The 13,532-nt window shown below is 39.2% G+C and overlaps 1 protein-coding gene across 1 annotated transcript in view; it reads left to right on the top strand.

The window, feature by feature from the left end:
* The window catches only part of ROS1 (ROS proto-oncogene 1, receptor tyrosine kinase), a 77,314-nt gene that overhangs the window by 12,973 nt on the left and 50,809 nt on the right, over positions 1-13,532 (top strand). Inside the window, exons 10-18 of the mRNA XM_074819270.1 lie at positions 989-1,111; positions 2,112-2,296; positions 3,471-3,568; positions 4,107-4,618; positions 5,246-5,458; positions 6,292-6,402; positions 6,882-7,063; positions 8,026-8,217; positions 12,801-12,901. Coding sequence (XP_074675371.1) covers positions 989-1,111; positions 2,112-2,296; positions 3,471-3,568; positions 4,107-4,618; positions 5,246-5,458; positions 6,292-6,402; positions 6,882-7,063; positions 8,026-8,217; positions 12,801-12,901 — 1,717 coding nt within the window. The remainder of the gene's footprint in view (positions 1-988; positions 1,112-2,111; positions 2,297-3,470; positions 3,569-4,106; positions 4,619-5,245; positions 5,459-6,291; positions 6,403-6,881; positions 7,064-8,025; positions 8,218-12,800; positions 12,902-13,532) is intronic.

Raw genomic sequence — 13,532 nt, forward strand, 5'->3', positions numbered from 1 at the left:
GAAACTTAACCCTATCCTGGCTAAACCAGGACATACCCATATGAGGAAATGATATCTGATAGCAGGCAGCTGTTTAAACTAGAGTGGGGGGAAAAAAAAAAAAAAAAGAAGGATTGTTTGGAAACTGAAATTAGCCAAATTCAGTCTCAAAATAATGCACCACTTTTTAAAGTGAAGGTAACTATCTTGTGAATCAGTTTAACAGGGGATGTACTAGATTTTAAGGGATCTGAGATTCGGAAGCAAGACTAGCTATCTTTCCCAGAGCTATGCATAACCCAGACAGAAGGGGTGGATTTGCTGCAGAGGTTTTGATGTTAGTTATCTGGGCCTGAATAAGCATAAAGTCAGCTTATGTGAACCAAGCTCTCCTTCTGACTTTAAAATCTGTTACTTCATTAAAAAGAAAAAGTTACATTTATCATCTTTGAAGCAGATCATATTATCCCATTATCACCTTTATCTGTGAAAACTACTTCTTCCTTGAAAGAATCACTGGTCAGCATGATGAAATGCATGAAATAAACATAGTTGCCTTGCTCATTCCCAGCTCTGTGGGATAATACTCTAGTTTGACTGGGCTTTTCAAAGAGGCCCGGGGGGGTTAAATATCCCTCTTCTGCTGGATTTTGGAGTCATGTGGATGTCTTAGTGCCTTCATTTCCTCAGGAGTCCGTAGGGCCTCGTTTGCTCCAGCTTACTTTCCCTCACTAGGGACTCACTACTGATACAGGAAATGATGGTGTGAAATGCATGTGGTACATTCTCACCCTGGGTGAGGAGCCAGAAGGCACTGTAATGGTGAATAACTCCGTCCACTTTCAACACTCAAAGAATTTTAGTCTGTCATTGCTAGTGTAAGAATATATTTGTACACGTACATATGTGTGTGCATGTATATATGTATGTCTATTAATGATGTATCTGAGTTAGCAACATTTTTCTTTGTGCTGCAGTCATCTATCTTAATTCTGAATGTCTCTGTTAGTTAAGGAACAAGCAACATGGCTCTTCCTATCCAGAAACAAGTCTTTAAGGAAGAGATACACACAGCATTTCCTCGAAGCTGCCCAGTGCCTGAAAAATGGTATTATACATGGCAACATTACAGGTAAAATCAGATCGTGCTCTCTCCTTTTCTCTCAAGTACGACTTAGATCTCTGTGTTCATCAAGGACAGAATGCACCTCACCTAGCCTAAGACAGTATCTAGCCTCCCCTTATAGTCAGTGGGGAGAAATAGGAACTTTCAGGACATGAAATGACAGGCACTGAGAAGAAATGAATTGTTCTCCCCAATGCAACCTTTTCTTCACTGAATCTAGGCAGATACTTCAGAGCTGGACTTTTACACTGTAGATAGCTCAATTGAGGTAAGATGAAGACAAAGCAGATGTTTCCCTATGATTAGTGACTGTATTTTCTCAACATGAATATGAGGAAGTGGTTCAAACTTAAGAATGAAATAATGCGAAATGTCAAAAGATACTGGCTGAAGATTATGCTAGTGTGTTAGCTAGTCTGAGGCACAGAGCTCTATAATGAGGCATTTAGTAGCCTAAGTCACCAGATAACCATGTTATCTCAAATTACTTACCACTTCAATATTTCTTATCTACACCAGTGCTGCATTTGGTCCTTGGAGACAGTGTGGAAATCTGAGTTTATCTACCAAAGTTCACAGAGCCACAAAGACGCCAGGAACGAATGTTGCCCCTGACTAAATACCTTTTGATAGTACAGAGGTGGCACAGATAATGTTTAGCTTGAATTCTAGAGTGAATGTGCTTTGTGAGGAGATGCCAATTGCATCTGTTTGTCCAGGAGAGGGGCAATCAGTGTCAGATGGTTTGCATATTGCATATCTTCTTTTTGTCTGATTACTTTTCTGAAGGGCAATTGTCTATAATAATGTCACTTACATAGCAAATGGGAAAGTTTGCTTATTATCTGAAAGACTAGAAGTGGAGGAGGAAAACCAGTTAAATCTTCTCAATGATGTTGGCTTGAAGGTTGACAAATACTTCTTTTTAAGGCAAGTAGAAAAAGTAACTGAAAAACTGAAACTTATTTCTTATATTATCTGTGTGCACATATCTTTCTATTTTTAGGAATTTCTGTGAATGTTTATCAGCAAGTTGTCTATTTTTCTGAGGGAAATTCCATCTGGGTGAAAGGAGCTGCAAATATGTCTGATGTGTCTGACCTAATGCTCTTTTATGCTGGCTGGGGGAATATTATGTCCATCTCAGTAGACTGGCTTTACCAGAGGATATACTTTGTCATGAATGAAAAGGTAGTGCTCTAGGGCTTAATTAATTTCTTATTTCATTTGAACCATTACTGTGATTTATTTTACATGAGAAAATCTGATTTATATATAGATATGCATGCACAAAATATAATTATTATAGAAATAGAATTTTTACTTTAATAATATTCACATATTTCAGTGTTTTAAAAAAGAAGAAAGGCTTGAATATCAGGTCATCTTTAAAGCAAACAGGCTATATGGAACTCTGGCTCCTTGTCTTATTTTTCTCTGTAGGACATAAAAAACTTTAGTTTTAACTGCTTTGTTTTTGAGACTGTCTTCACATTCACCTCATACCCAATATAAGCGACTTTGTTTCTGTTACTTGGTTCTCCATCTAGCCTGTTCAGCTCCTATTCTGCCTCAGGAAAGTAGTCAGATAACCTTCCTGGTTAGTGATTATAATGCCCTTCATAACTGGCAAAAGATGTTCAAGAGGGAAAGTGTTTCACACCAGTGATGACAGCTCAGATTACAACTGTTTCAACTTGAAGTAAAAATGTAGAAGGCAACCCTGCACTTGATTCCCTACTCATAAATCATCAATTACTCTAATGGTCAGACTTTACATGTACCTTTGTAGTCCTGTAATGCACAAAGGAGTAGAAAGTTGCCCTAAATAGTTAATGGGGGATTTTTTTTGATGTGTAATCCTCTTGCCATGTCTGATTTTTACTTGCTGCTCAGGGAACAGGGAGCAAGAAAAGCAGTAGTGATAAAAAGATACAAATGAGCTGTAGACAAACAGATGGATAGCAGGGATTTGTGAATCCATTGCAGGTTAGAGAAGTCCAAAGATATGCTCCCAGGATGAGAAAAGCACTGCCTTCCCTCTTTTCTCTTCCCTGCCAGATATTGTTTTCAAAGTAAACTATACCCCCCAAACTGGGCTTTTCCCTCCAGCTTAGAGGTAGGAAGTTAAGAGGAGGATGGCTGACAGACAGCCCTTTCAGGGTAAGCTGTCATGGATGCATTTGTACTTGTGTACAGGTGGTGTTATACTCAGGTGACTGACAACTCAGGAGCCCAGAAGGACTTAGGATTGTGAAAGAGGTGTTTCAGTGTCTGGTTCCCCTGAAGAAAGCTTGGGTCAGCTTGTTTGCTCATTAGCAAACACCCTATGAATGCATCACCAGTTGTTCTTCTCATTCCCCAGATACATGTCTGCCATTTAGAGAACTGCACGGCAGCTGATGACATCACTCCCCTTTATGTGACATCCCCTAGGAAGGTTATAGCTGATCCCTATAATGGGTAAGTGTCCTCCTTTGAGCACTTGGGTGTCAAAGGTGCTATAAAGCTCCTCTCTAATTTTCTTCACTTCATTAATCATCTAGGTTCCTGTTTCAAACTCTTGCCTTACCAAAACAAAAGTGCAATTGGCAACAAATAACAAACTACAAAACAATTGGGACAAGGGTGAAACTATGCAGTGTTGTTTCCTGCATTTTCTTCCCTAGGGTGCTAACAGAGGAAATAAAGTATTTCCAATGCAGAAATTTGTGTTTCAGACATTCAGTGCTTTTATGAATATGAAGCTCTGTGCATTTTAAATGTCCGTGCTTAACATCTGAGGTATTATGGAAGAATATATCCAATAATCTGCCAGCCAAATCCCCAGAAGGTAAAAAGTGATTGCTTAATTCTCCCAGGATATATATTAATAGCGCCAAAAGCATTTTCCTACTGTCTGCATAAAGACAGGCACATCTCTGAGCTGTTAAAATATTTGTGACTCATCTACAGAGTTCTTGCACTGTAGTTATTTGGGTCTATTTTGCTCCACGGCCAGCTATATCTTCTGTCTCCTGGAGGATGGCATATACAGAGCAAACCTTCCACTCTTCCGTGGCACTGCCTCCACAGCTTCACCAGTAGTGAAATACAGTGCTCTGAGGGACTTCATGATCAACTTCCAATCTAAGAGACTTATTTTCTTCAACAAAACAGAACGGGCCTTTGTGTCAGGTTTTCTTGATGGTTCAGAATTTCACACGCTGCGATCACACGTGCCACTTAATGACGTGGAGAGCTTTGTTTATGAGGATAACACATTTACAGTCACAGATGGCTGGGCAGTTTTCCATGAGGAGGTCTCTCCAGTGGGAAGTTCTAGCTTCAATGAGTATGTTGTGGATTGTAATTTGGAGTATCCAGAGTACTTTGGCTTTGGCAACTTGCTTTTCTATGGGGCATCAACTCAGCCTTTTCCTTTACCAACTCCTCCTTGGCTTGTCACGGCACTATTTGGATTGGACCAAGCTGTGATCAGCTGGAGACCACCTGAACGCACTATTGGAAGCAGTAAGTTCAGTTGTTTCTTCCTGAAAGTTCACTCATTTTCTTTCTAGAGGAATAACTTCCTGCTTTCCCTTTTCCTGATGCTGGCCTTTGGTGACTTCAATAGCCAAACCTGCTGGAAGATGTGAAATTACCTCAGTTTGAAAAATTTAACCCAAGATTTGCCAGTAAAATAGCTAAATTGTCTGGCTAAATTAGTTCAAGTTACCTTGGTAACTCATTTGTCATCTGCAAGGGATTTTAAACAAGGCTGCATCCTAAGTATGGTATAAAGTAGCAGTAATGTTGGTTGATGATATCATACAGCAAAAGCATACCAGAGACATAATGACTTTTGATCAGTGACTGTGCCATGGTCTCTATCCTCTGTGCATGTGTCTTTGAACAGCAAAAAATTACCTGGTTGGGGAAAATTTTGGTTCTTCCAACTTCTTTCTTCATGGGGGATTGAACTACTAGTCTTGGTTGGTCCTATAGCCGGGGAGTATAAATTTTTAATTTATCCCTTTCATAATTCTCCTGATACTGGCATTTTTGAAATGAGTATCCAACATACAGTTTTCTCAAAGAATGCATATTATCTGTTACAGCCATCTACTCTGTAATAATATGATTGTTTGCATCTCACAGGTCTATCTGCTTGGCAGAACTGGACCTATGATGTGAAAGTGTCATCTCAGCATCCATCTGAGGAGGAATGGGTTGTCTCAAACATTAGTGACACTAGGTTTACAATGAAGGAGCTGGCAAGTTTCACGGCATATGAAGTGTCAGTCAGAGCTGTGTCTCCTGCTGGTGAAGGGCCATGGTCAGAGACATTTAGAGGCACAACTTTAGAAGAAGGTGAGAATTGCTTTGTCACCCAGGAGAAATGAAGAACGAGTTATGCATAGAGCTTTCCACCTGGTGAGGCCCAGGCTTTGGGCAAAGACTGTAAAATGAGTGGCACAAAAAGGATTGTCTTGGAAACAATAAAGAATACATGATAAGTAAATTTGGTTTTAGTTAAATTAGTAAGATTCTCAAATTACAATAATGGTATTATATGTTATGCATTTATTATTATTACTTATATACATTTTTCTAATGCAAATACATTATCAAACACATTATTTGATACACTATCAAATGAACAGGTATGAGAGGTGTTATTCCTTTCCTGTGCTCTGTAAAGCACTTTCTATGATGAAGTGGTCTGAGCAATGCCTTGGGAGTTAATGACAGTTTATGGGAAAGTGCAGGCTAACTAAAAGCTGAAAATCCTTGGTTTGAGCATAGTTAATGGGGGAAATGGATGTGTGCACAATGTCTGAGATTTGTAGATCTTTGGAATGTTTTTTGAAACCTAGTTCATCCATAGTAACCTATGTCTGAGGGGAAAATAGCTTTCAACTTAAGGCACTGGAGTGGCTCTTGAGATTAGGGGTGACTTTTACCTGACTTCGGGAAGGCCAGGTCCAAACCCACAGTGTTTTTTAAGCAGCTCTGAATCTCTGAGTTTCTCAAATTATGGTAATGTCATGCCTTTCTTCTTTGTCCAGTATTCCTCAGGGTAGGGGCAGTTTTATCTGTGCTTCTGTAACTTTCCAGAAACAGGAACCCCTGCTATTACAATACAAATATTATACATCAATGTCTTATTGGTGTGCACAACTGCAGTTTTATTTCTTTATCAGCTGAAGAAGAACCATATATGTTGGCAGTGGGGGCTGAAGGGCTCTGGAAGCAGAAGTTGGATAGCTATGGGCCAGGAGAACTGCTCTATCCTCATATAAGAAATATTTCAGGTAAATACTAAACAAACCGCACGCTGCTTCTACAGACTTTTTGGCATTTATTAGCTCTCCATAAATTTCATCAACAGAACTGAAAGACGAGAGTTTTCGTTGCAGCAGTGTAGACTTGAATGCAGTGCAGTGAAGCAGCTTCACTGAGCCAAGCCTTTGTGTCCATCCACTTTCTTCTACCTTATGGATCAAATTAATCCTTAGTGAAACCCTACTGACATCACCACAGTTACTGCAGAGCTAAAATCAACTCTCTGAACTAAATAGTACTGCCTCCAGCATCCCAATACATTCCATATATTTATAATCATCAGGGCTATATATGTACTATATATGTACATTGTGTTCCTATAAGGAAGTATCATGATAACTGAGCCTAACTGCTCATTTGTATTGTTTTTTAAAAAAACTGAAGTTTCTGGCTACTTTTTATTTACATGTTTGTGAAATGCTTAATAGCTTCCCTTTTTTCTTCCAAGATCTCGACTGGTATAATGACACTCTTTACTGGATTAATTCCATGGGCAAAGTTCAGACCTGGTCATTGAACAAAAGAGAGGGTATCCCTGAGAATACTTATGTATCTGACATCAGAAATGCAAGGATGTTGGCCTTTGATTGGTTGGGTCAATGCTTGTACTGGGCTGGAAAAGCAAATACGGTAGGTATAGTTGCACTTCTTAAAAGGAAAAAAATCCTGAAGTCAACAAGAAAGACTGTAAAACAGTATTTGAGAAGATAATCCTTAATTCTTGCAACTTGAGATGCATTTGGACCTTTGCTTTTATAGTGTAGAACAAGGAGGCCTTTCTTTCCTTGTGTGATTTTCCAGAGTTATACAAAAGTTTGGAGTAGAATATTCGCTAATATTGACTAATGCAGGATACTGAATTCCAGGTGCAAAACAGGCAAATCAAACATGCTATCAACAGTTTTGTTGGATTCAACATTGTAAAAATAAGTGAAGATAGTGAAAATGGAGGCTGCCAAGTTGATCTCAGCTACAAAGTAAATGGACTTTATTTTAATCAAATTTGACACGATTTGTTTACACAGTGATTTTCAAGATTGGCCTCTGTACTGTGATATTTTGCAGATGACTGCAGATAAAAAAATAATTACCACTGCACTTTGTATACTCTCATATCAGGAACATTGACATGTGAATTATTTAAAAGGTATCTGACTTCAAAATTGCAGTGCTAATTTATGCAGTGCTGTCAAATTATGCCTTTCATTTCTTGTAAGTGCAAAGTCAGAAGCTGTTTTAAAAACTGGAGCTAGGAGGCCAGATTTCACACTGCCTTGCACCCTCATTTACACTTGTGAATAGTGAATATAAAATGGGTGAGAAACTCTGTCAGACAGAAGGCTGCCAAAACTGGGAAAGCCAAGGGGAAGAGATATTTCATCTTTTTCTTTTGTTACTTTCTAGAAAACCTTAACTAATAATTTTGCCTTATTCTTCATCCTTATACTCTGAACGCAAAAGGTTTAGGCTTTAAAAGTGTAAGGCTTGCATAATCATCTGATAAATGGCTGTAGAAAAGTCACTTAGGTATACTCAATTGATCATGGCTGATGATTTAGGTGTGATGATAAAAGCAATTATTTTGTCCCTAGATCTACAGAAAATCACTGCTGGGAGGCCATATGGATGTTGTGGCTCATGTTGTGTTCCTAGTGAAGGATCTAGTAGTGGATTCAGTAAATGGCTATTTGTACTGGGCTACAATGTATTCAGTGGAGAGTGCAAGACTGAATGGAGAGGAGTATCTTATGTTACAAGAACAACTACAGTTTTCTGGTAAACAGGTGAACGATTGTTTTTTTTTTGGGGGGGGGGGGGGGAAGGGAATGTTTTAGAGGTCTGATCCCTTGAATATAGCAGTTTACATAGGTGCCAAAATCAACATGTTGTGACCAGAAGAATAACACACCTTTCTTGCAATATTGTTCCATCATTCTGAGAACATGGTAAATCACATAATAGCTGCACCAAATCTTTGTCCCATAATCCTAAAGTCAGACCCTTGCAACAAAATATTACATTAAAGATGTTCTTAAAGTTATAATGCTGTTCCTTCCCATATGTTGAAGGTACTTGCTTTTCCTGAACGATTTAAGCCTAATAATAATTTCTGGCTTTCCCATCAAAACATGGAGGCAGAGCTCCATAGCATCCTGCCTCCTTTACAATGTTCCCCAGCTTGCAGGTCCTGACAGGGCCAGTTTTGGGGCCAGACGCTTGCCAGGGTCACTGGAGTTGCACTTCAGGCTGCGGAGGTGCTGCTGCAGAGACAGGCTTTGCCTGTGCTGATGGGAGAGGGGGCCAGCAGCTGGTGCTGTACTTGCAGTCAGCAGAGCTGGCCCCTGCTGCACAGCCTGGCACAACTTGTTGCTGCTGCTGTTGCTACTGCTGCAGAGCTGGTGAGGGTGTCAGGTCTGCCACTGACAGTCCCCATCCTGCCTGATCCTGTCCCTCGTGTGGTAGCAGGAACAGTGAGTCCTGTGCTTCGGGGATCTTTGAGGCTCTCCATCCCCAACTCGCCCCTTCCCTTCCCCATCTTCTCTTTCTCCCTTGCCTGAGTCATACACAGGCCTGGCCCTAGCTTGGCCCCTCTTCCTTTGCTCCAGGCTGCTGGGGAGCTCCAGAAGGCTGAGAAGAGGTTGCTGCAGAGCTGAGCAGCTCCTCAGGGAGAAGGGAAGGGGGCTTCTTGCAAGAGTGAGTAAAGATAGTGGACAGTATAGGGAGAAAAAAGGGATGGGGGGGGGGGGGGGTGTTTTAGCTGTATTAGGGTGTATAATGGTTCCCATGCAGCAGTAGGCTGGTAGAGGGGAAATACATTCCCACCTATAGCTCACCAAAGCCCCTGCAATATGTGGGAGCCCATTAACTCCCCTTCCCTACTTGGAGACTTTCTGATGTGCTCTGAGGTCCTCACAGACAGCCTCTGTATCTCTGCTGATCTCTCCCATGGCTTTCCTCTCCATTCATGCCTCTATGATGTCCTATCAAGTTTCTTAAGGCCTTGGTTCACTGTGCTGGCTCCTCATAGATCATTGTTGCCTGCCCCAAACCTATCTTGCCTCTGCTACCATGTGGGATTTGCCATGCCAGGGACTTGTCCTCATTCTTGTTAGGTGGGATTCAGTGTTGCTTATGCAGTGAAGGAACTCTTGTTTTTATTCCATCTGTTGTACAATTTGTGCTCCCATTTTACCTGCAGCCAGGTTCTCTATTAAAGACCCTTTCTAAACTTTAGAGATCTATGTCTCTTGGTTAGCTTTGTATCATTCACCAGAACATTTCAATCTCCTTTCCCAAAGGAAAAGAGGCTGGTGTTTCTCTGATTATGAAAAAAAAACAGGCCTGGTTTAGTCTCTGAAAGGCAATTAACATTTAGAAAGGCCAGCTGATCTCACAGGTGTCTTGTTACACTCGTGAGGGTTTGGGAAGGAGAGGGAAAGCTGGTTCTGGTGTGTCACCTGCTACACTTGTGAACCTAAATACAGAAGAACCGAAAAACCTTTGTTGTGTAGAGAGGAATGTCTGTACTGCAAAGGGTCACTGTATCTTCCAGTACTAGCCTCACACCTCTCTGAAAGCTGGCTGGTGTGGACTGGCTTCATGGGAAGATACACGCTGTCCAAGCTCAATGGCACTTACACTTATCACATATCTTCTGTGTGATCTGTTGCAAAGGACTGACAATTTGCAGTTTATTCTAAGCGTCGAACGTCACCTTCATTGCTCTTCTCTTTTGATTCACTACCTGTTTCTCTGAATCGCCTCATGCTAACCTCGGATTTCTTGTTCTTGTTTTCAAGAACCTTGGCAGCAATAAGACTGCTTGTCTGCTCCTGTCATTTATTTTTCTGCACCTTTCTCTATGTCAGTGATACCAGCCTTCAACCATCCACTTATTCACACCTCCTACAAACAAACATCTCTCCTGATTCTATGCTGCCCCTAATCTATGCACTGACTTCCTGAATGCAGCCTCCTGCCATGATGCATACAGGAAAAAAGCCAAGTAAAATTGTCTAGATTGAGAAGTGACCTGTTCTAGCTGACAGGTGTTTGTTTATTAAAATAAAACCCAAAATAAACCCATCAGAAAAAAAAGGACAGTACAACATTTTTTAATGGTGGCATTATCGAGCTAGTCATTATTGTCCCATATAAAGATGCAAATATATGTTTGCATAAGTACTAATATGTATCTTCCTTGCACAGTGGAGTCGTTTATCCTGAAAAGAGTACCTCTTACCTCAATATTAAAACACAGATGTAATAGTTAATTGCTGTTATCCAACAGTTAGAGCATGTTCTCTACATAACTGGTTCTTACTGGTATTTTCTAGCTATTTTTCTAATAAAGAATTGCTGTTCAGCTGGTCAGTACAGGATCTTCAGCAATATATAGCTGTATCTCCTTTTAGCTTGAAATCTGAGTGATAGGAATAGAAGAGACTACTATGGAGACGGCAGTTTTCCTAAATAAATATGAAGGCAGAGCTTTGAAAGTCTAATTCGTTTGGCAGGAATTAGATCCTTTTATGACAATTATTTTATTTTCCAATCAGTTGTTTAGCTTAGCTGGTGCATATTGGCATAGCTTGATTGATTTTGGCAGTGCTACTCTGATTTATTCCAGTTTAGGATCTTGCACAGAATTTCCAAAGCACTTAGTAAGTCATTTACTCTGCACAATATGCTGCAGACAAAAGTAATTTATAGAGAGCAGAAAAGTGCGTTATATGCAGGAGGGGGCAGGACAGTCTAGGTGTGATCTCTTAATATTTTTAGTCAAGGGGTATTTCAAGTAGATAAATTTGATGTTGAGTTACATTGCATGATCACAACTACATATTGTATCCAGAGACTAATACCTCTTAGGTAATGGAAAAAGTTTGTCTATTTTTGAAGCATAACAGAAGGGAGGTGTTAAATTACTGCCTAACTCCTGAAGATGAATAGTACAAATATTTCTTTGCCTTTTATTAATGGGAATACAGGGATCAGGAGAAAGAAGATGAGCACATCTATGGTAATAGCTGCAGAAAAAAAGTAGGGCAAGGAAAGAAGACCTAAACATTTAAAAAAGCAAGGTAGATTCAGGAAGATGTAATTTGATGTTGAACATGGGAGGGAGAATAGGTAAATGGGATAAAATATCACATGGTTGACTAAATATGCACTCAGGCACATATATAGTGTGAGATATTTTTAACAGGAAAACCTACAGGAGCAATCATTCAAACCTTGATTTTCTGACATACAGTGTCAACAGAAATATGTCAAGAATGTGATTACATAAGGACCAACAGACAACTAAGCGATATGGCATTTGCTTTCCTGTCATCATCTTCTGCAGTTTATTAATGAAGAGTTTAAAAAAAAAAGAAGGCTGCTCCACTTACATCCATAATGGAAATTTAAGCTTATAAAAGAATAGTTACAACTAGTGTTTGGATGAGAAGTTTGAGAGCTGCTGGAAAACATGTTCAGAGAGGCTCCTAACAACTTGTAAGCTGTGCTAATGACATGACATAGACTGCACTTGATAACATTTAGCAGACTAATTTGTGGAAGCAAATTCTTTGTTATTCACAGAACAGATTATTAGATGTCTGATTTCTATTATTGTTGCATATGGCATTGAATCTGTTGTTTACTGCAAAAACAAGAAAGCTCTATTTTGAATATTAGATCCTATTAAAAATAAACAGAAAATCTTGCACCTAGCTTAAATGAAGATGAAATATTGAAGTAATGAACAGAAAGATTGTTTCATTTCCACCCCAATTCTTTATTTCATAAGAAATGATTTACCAAAATATAAATATTTGAATTTCCCATTTAACCAAATATGTAAATAAAAATTTTGTATGCATTTTCCATAAATAATGCAATACATTAAACATTGTATACATAAAATCAAAGCTAGAAAACAAAGACAAAAGATCTGAAATATTCTTTCAAAAGGTGATTCTGACTTTCAGACTGGATAGCAACCACCTGTTTCAGACAAAGTATGTTAAAATACCAGAGGTGTTCTGGAAATTTTGATAGGTAATTCTGCTAAACACTTGATACACTCTTGCCATCATATGTGAAGTACTCAGATACTCCAGGGATGAACACTGTGACAGGTGTTCATAAAATGCTATCTAGAAAATCATCAGCTGCTATAAATAGGTGGCCACCTAGGACCTGATTATTTTCTAGTGCTACTTCTTTTTGTGTTAGAATAAACATTCATGGTAGTAATGTTATTTTTGCCAATAAGGAGCTACTCATGATGCTGCCTAGACAACAGTTATGCCTGAGGGCTTTTACCTCAGAAGTGAAGGTGTGTTCAAATTGTCATTTGGACCTTTTTTTTCCTTAGGTGGTTGGTTTAACTTTGGATCTCACGTATGGTTTTCTATACTGGCTTGTGCAAGATAGTCTATGCCTAAATCTATACAGAGTTTCTCTTTTCAAAGAAGGGTAAGTAACTGTGTAGCTGAGGTAAAAGAGTCTGTATTTTTTAGTTTTTGTGATACTTTAAAAGCAAATTTTGTTCAGTGCTGGGCACATTAATTACTAATTTAACAATAAACAAAAAGAAGAACTAATGATCACAGCTAGCTAATGGCAAACCACATGTTGAAATGGTTGTTAACATGGTTTTACAGTGGGAGAAACACAGTATGGAAGCCTAACTGAACTGAGGTCATGCTCATCAATTTTTAGACTTAGCTTTGGGAAATAATCATAATTTATTGTCTATTTTATCTTGGCATTTACAACACCTGACAGTTTTCAAGTGCCTAGAGCTGTAACTTGTTCATCTTGCATGGAGCTTAGGACTTGAACTGACACCACCTTCTCACCTGAGCAATCAGTACTCAGCAGGCTTTCCTCTTGATCATCCTGGGCATGAAACAGCTGCATTATTCCTGAAAGACAAAGTTTAAAAAAACAAAACAAAACCAAACCATATTGATGGGTCAGCTTGAATATATACTAAGACATTGAGAAAAATGCTAATTTGTTCTGTAAGTGCCAAGTGTATGATAAGTGGTAGCTCATGAAACTATGGTTTTGCTCCTTTTCATATGGAAAGTGCTTTTTTTTT

The sequence above is a fragment of the Strix aluco genome, chromosome 3 (assembly GCF_031877795.1).
Source record: "Strix aluco isolate bStrAlu1 chromosome 3, bStrAlu1.hap1, whole genome shotgun sequence".
NCBI lineage: Eukaryota > Metazoa > Chordata > Aves > Strigiformes > Strigidae > Strix > Strix aluco.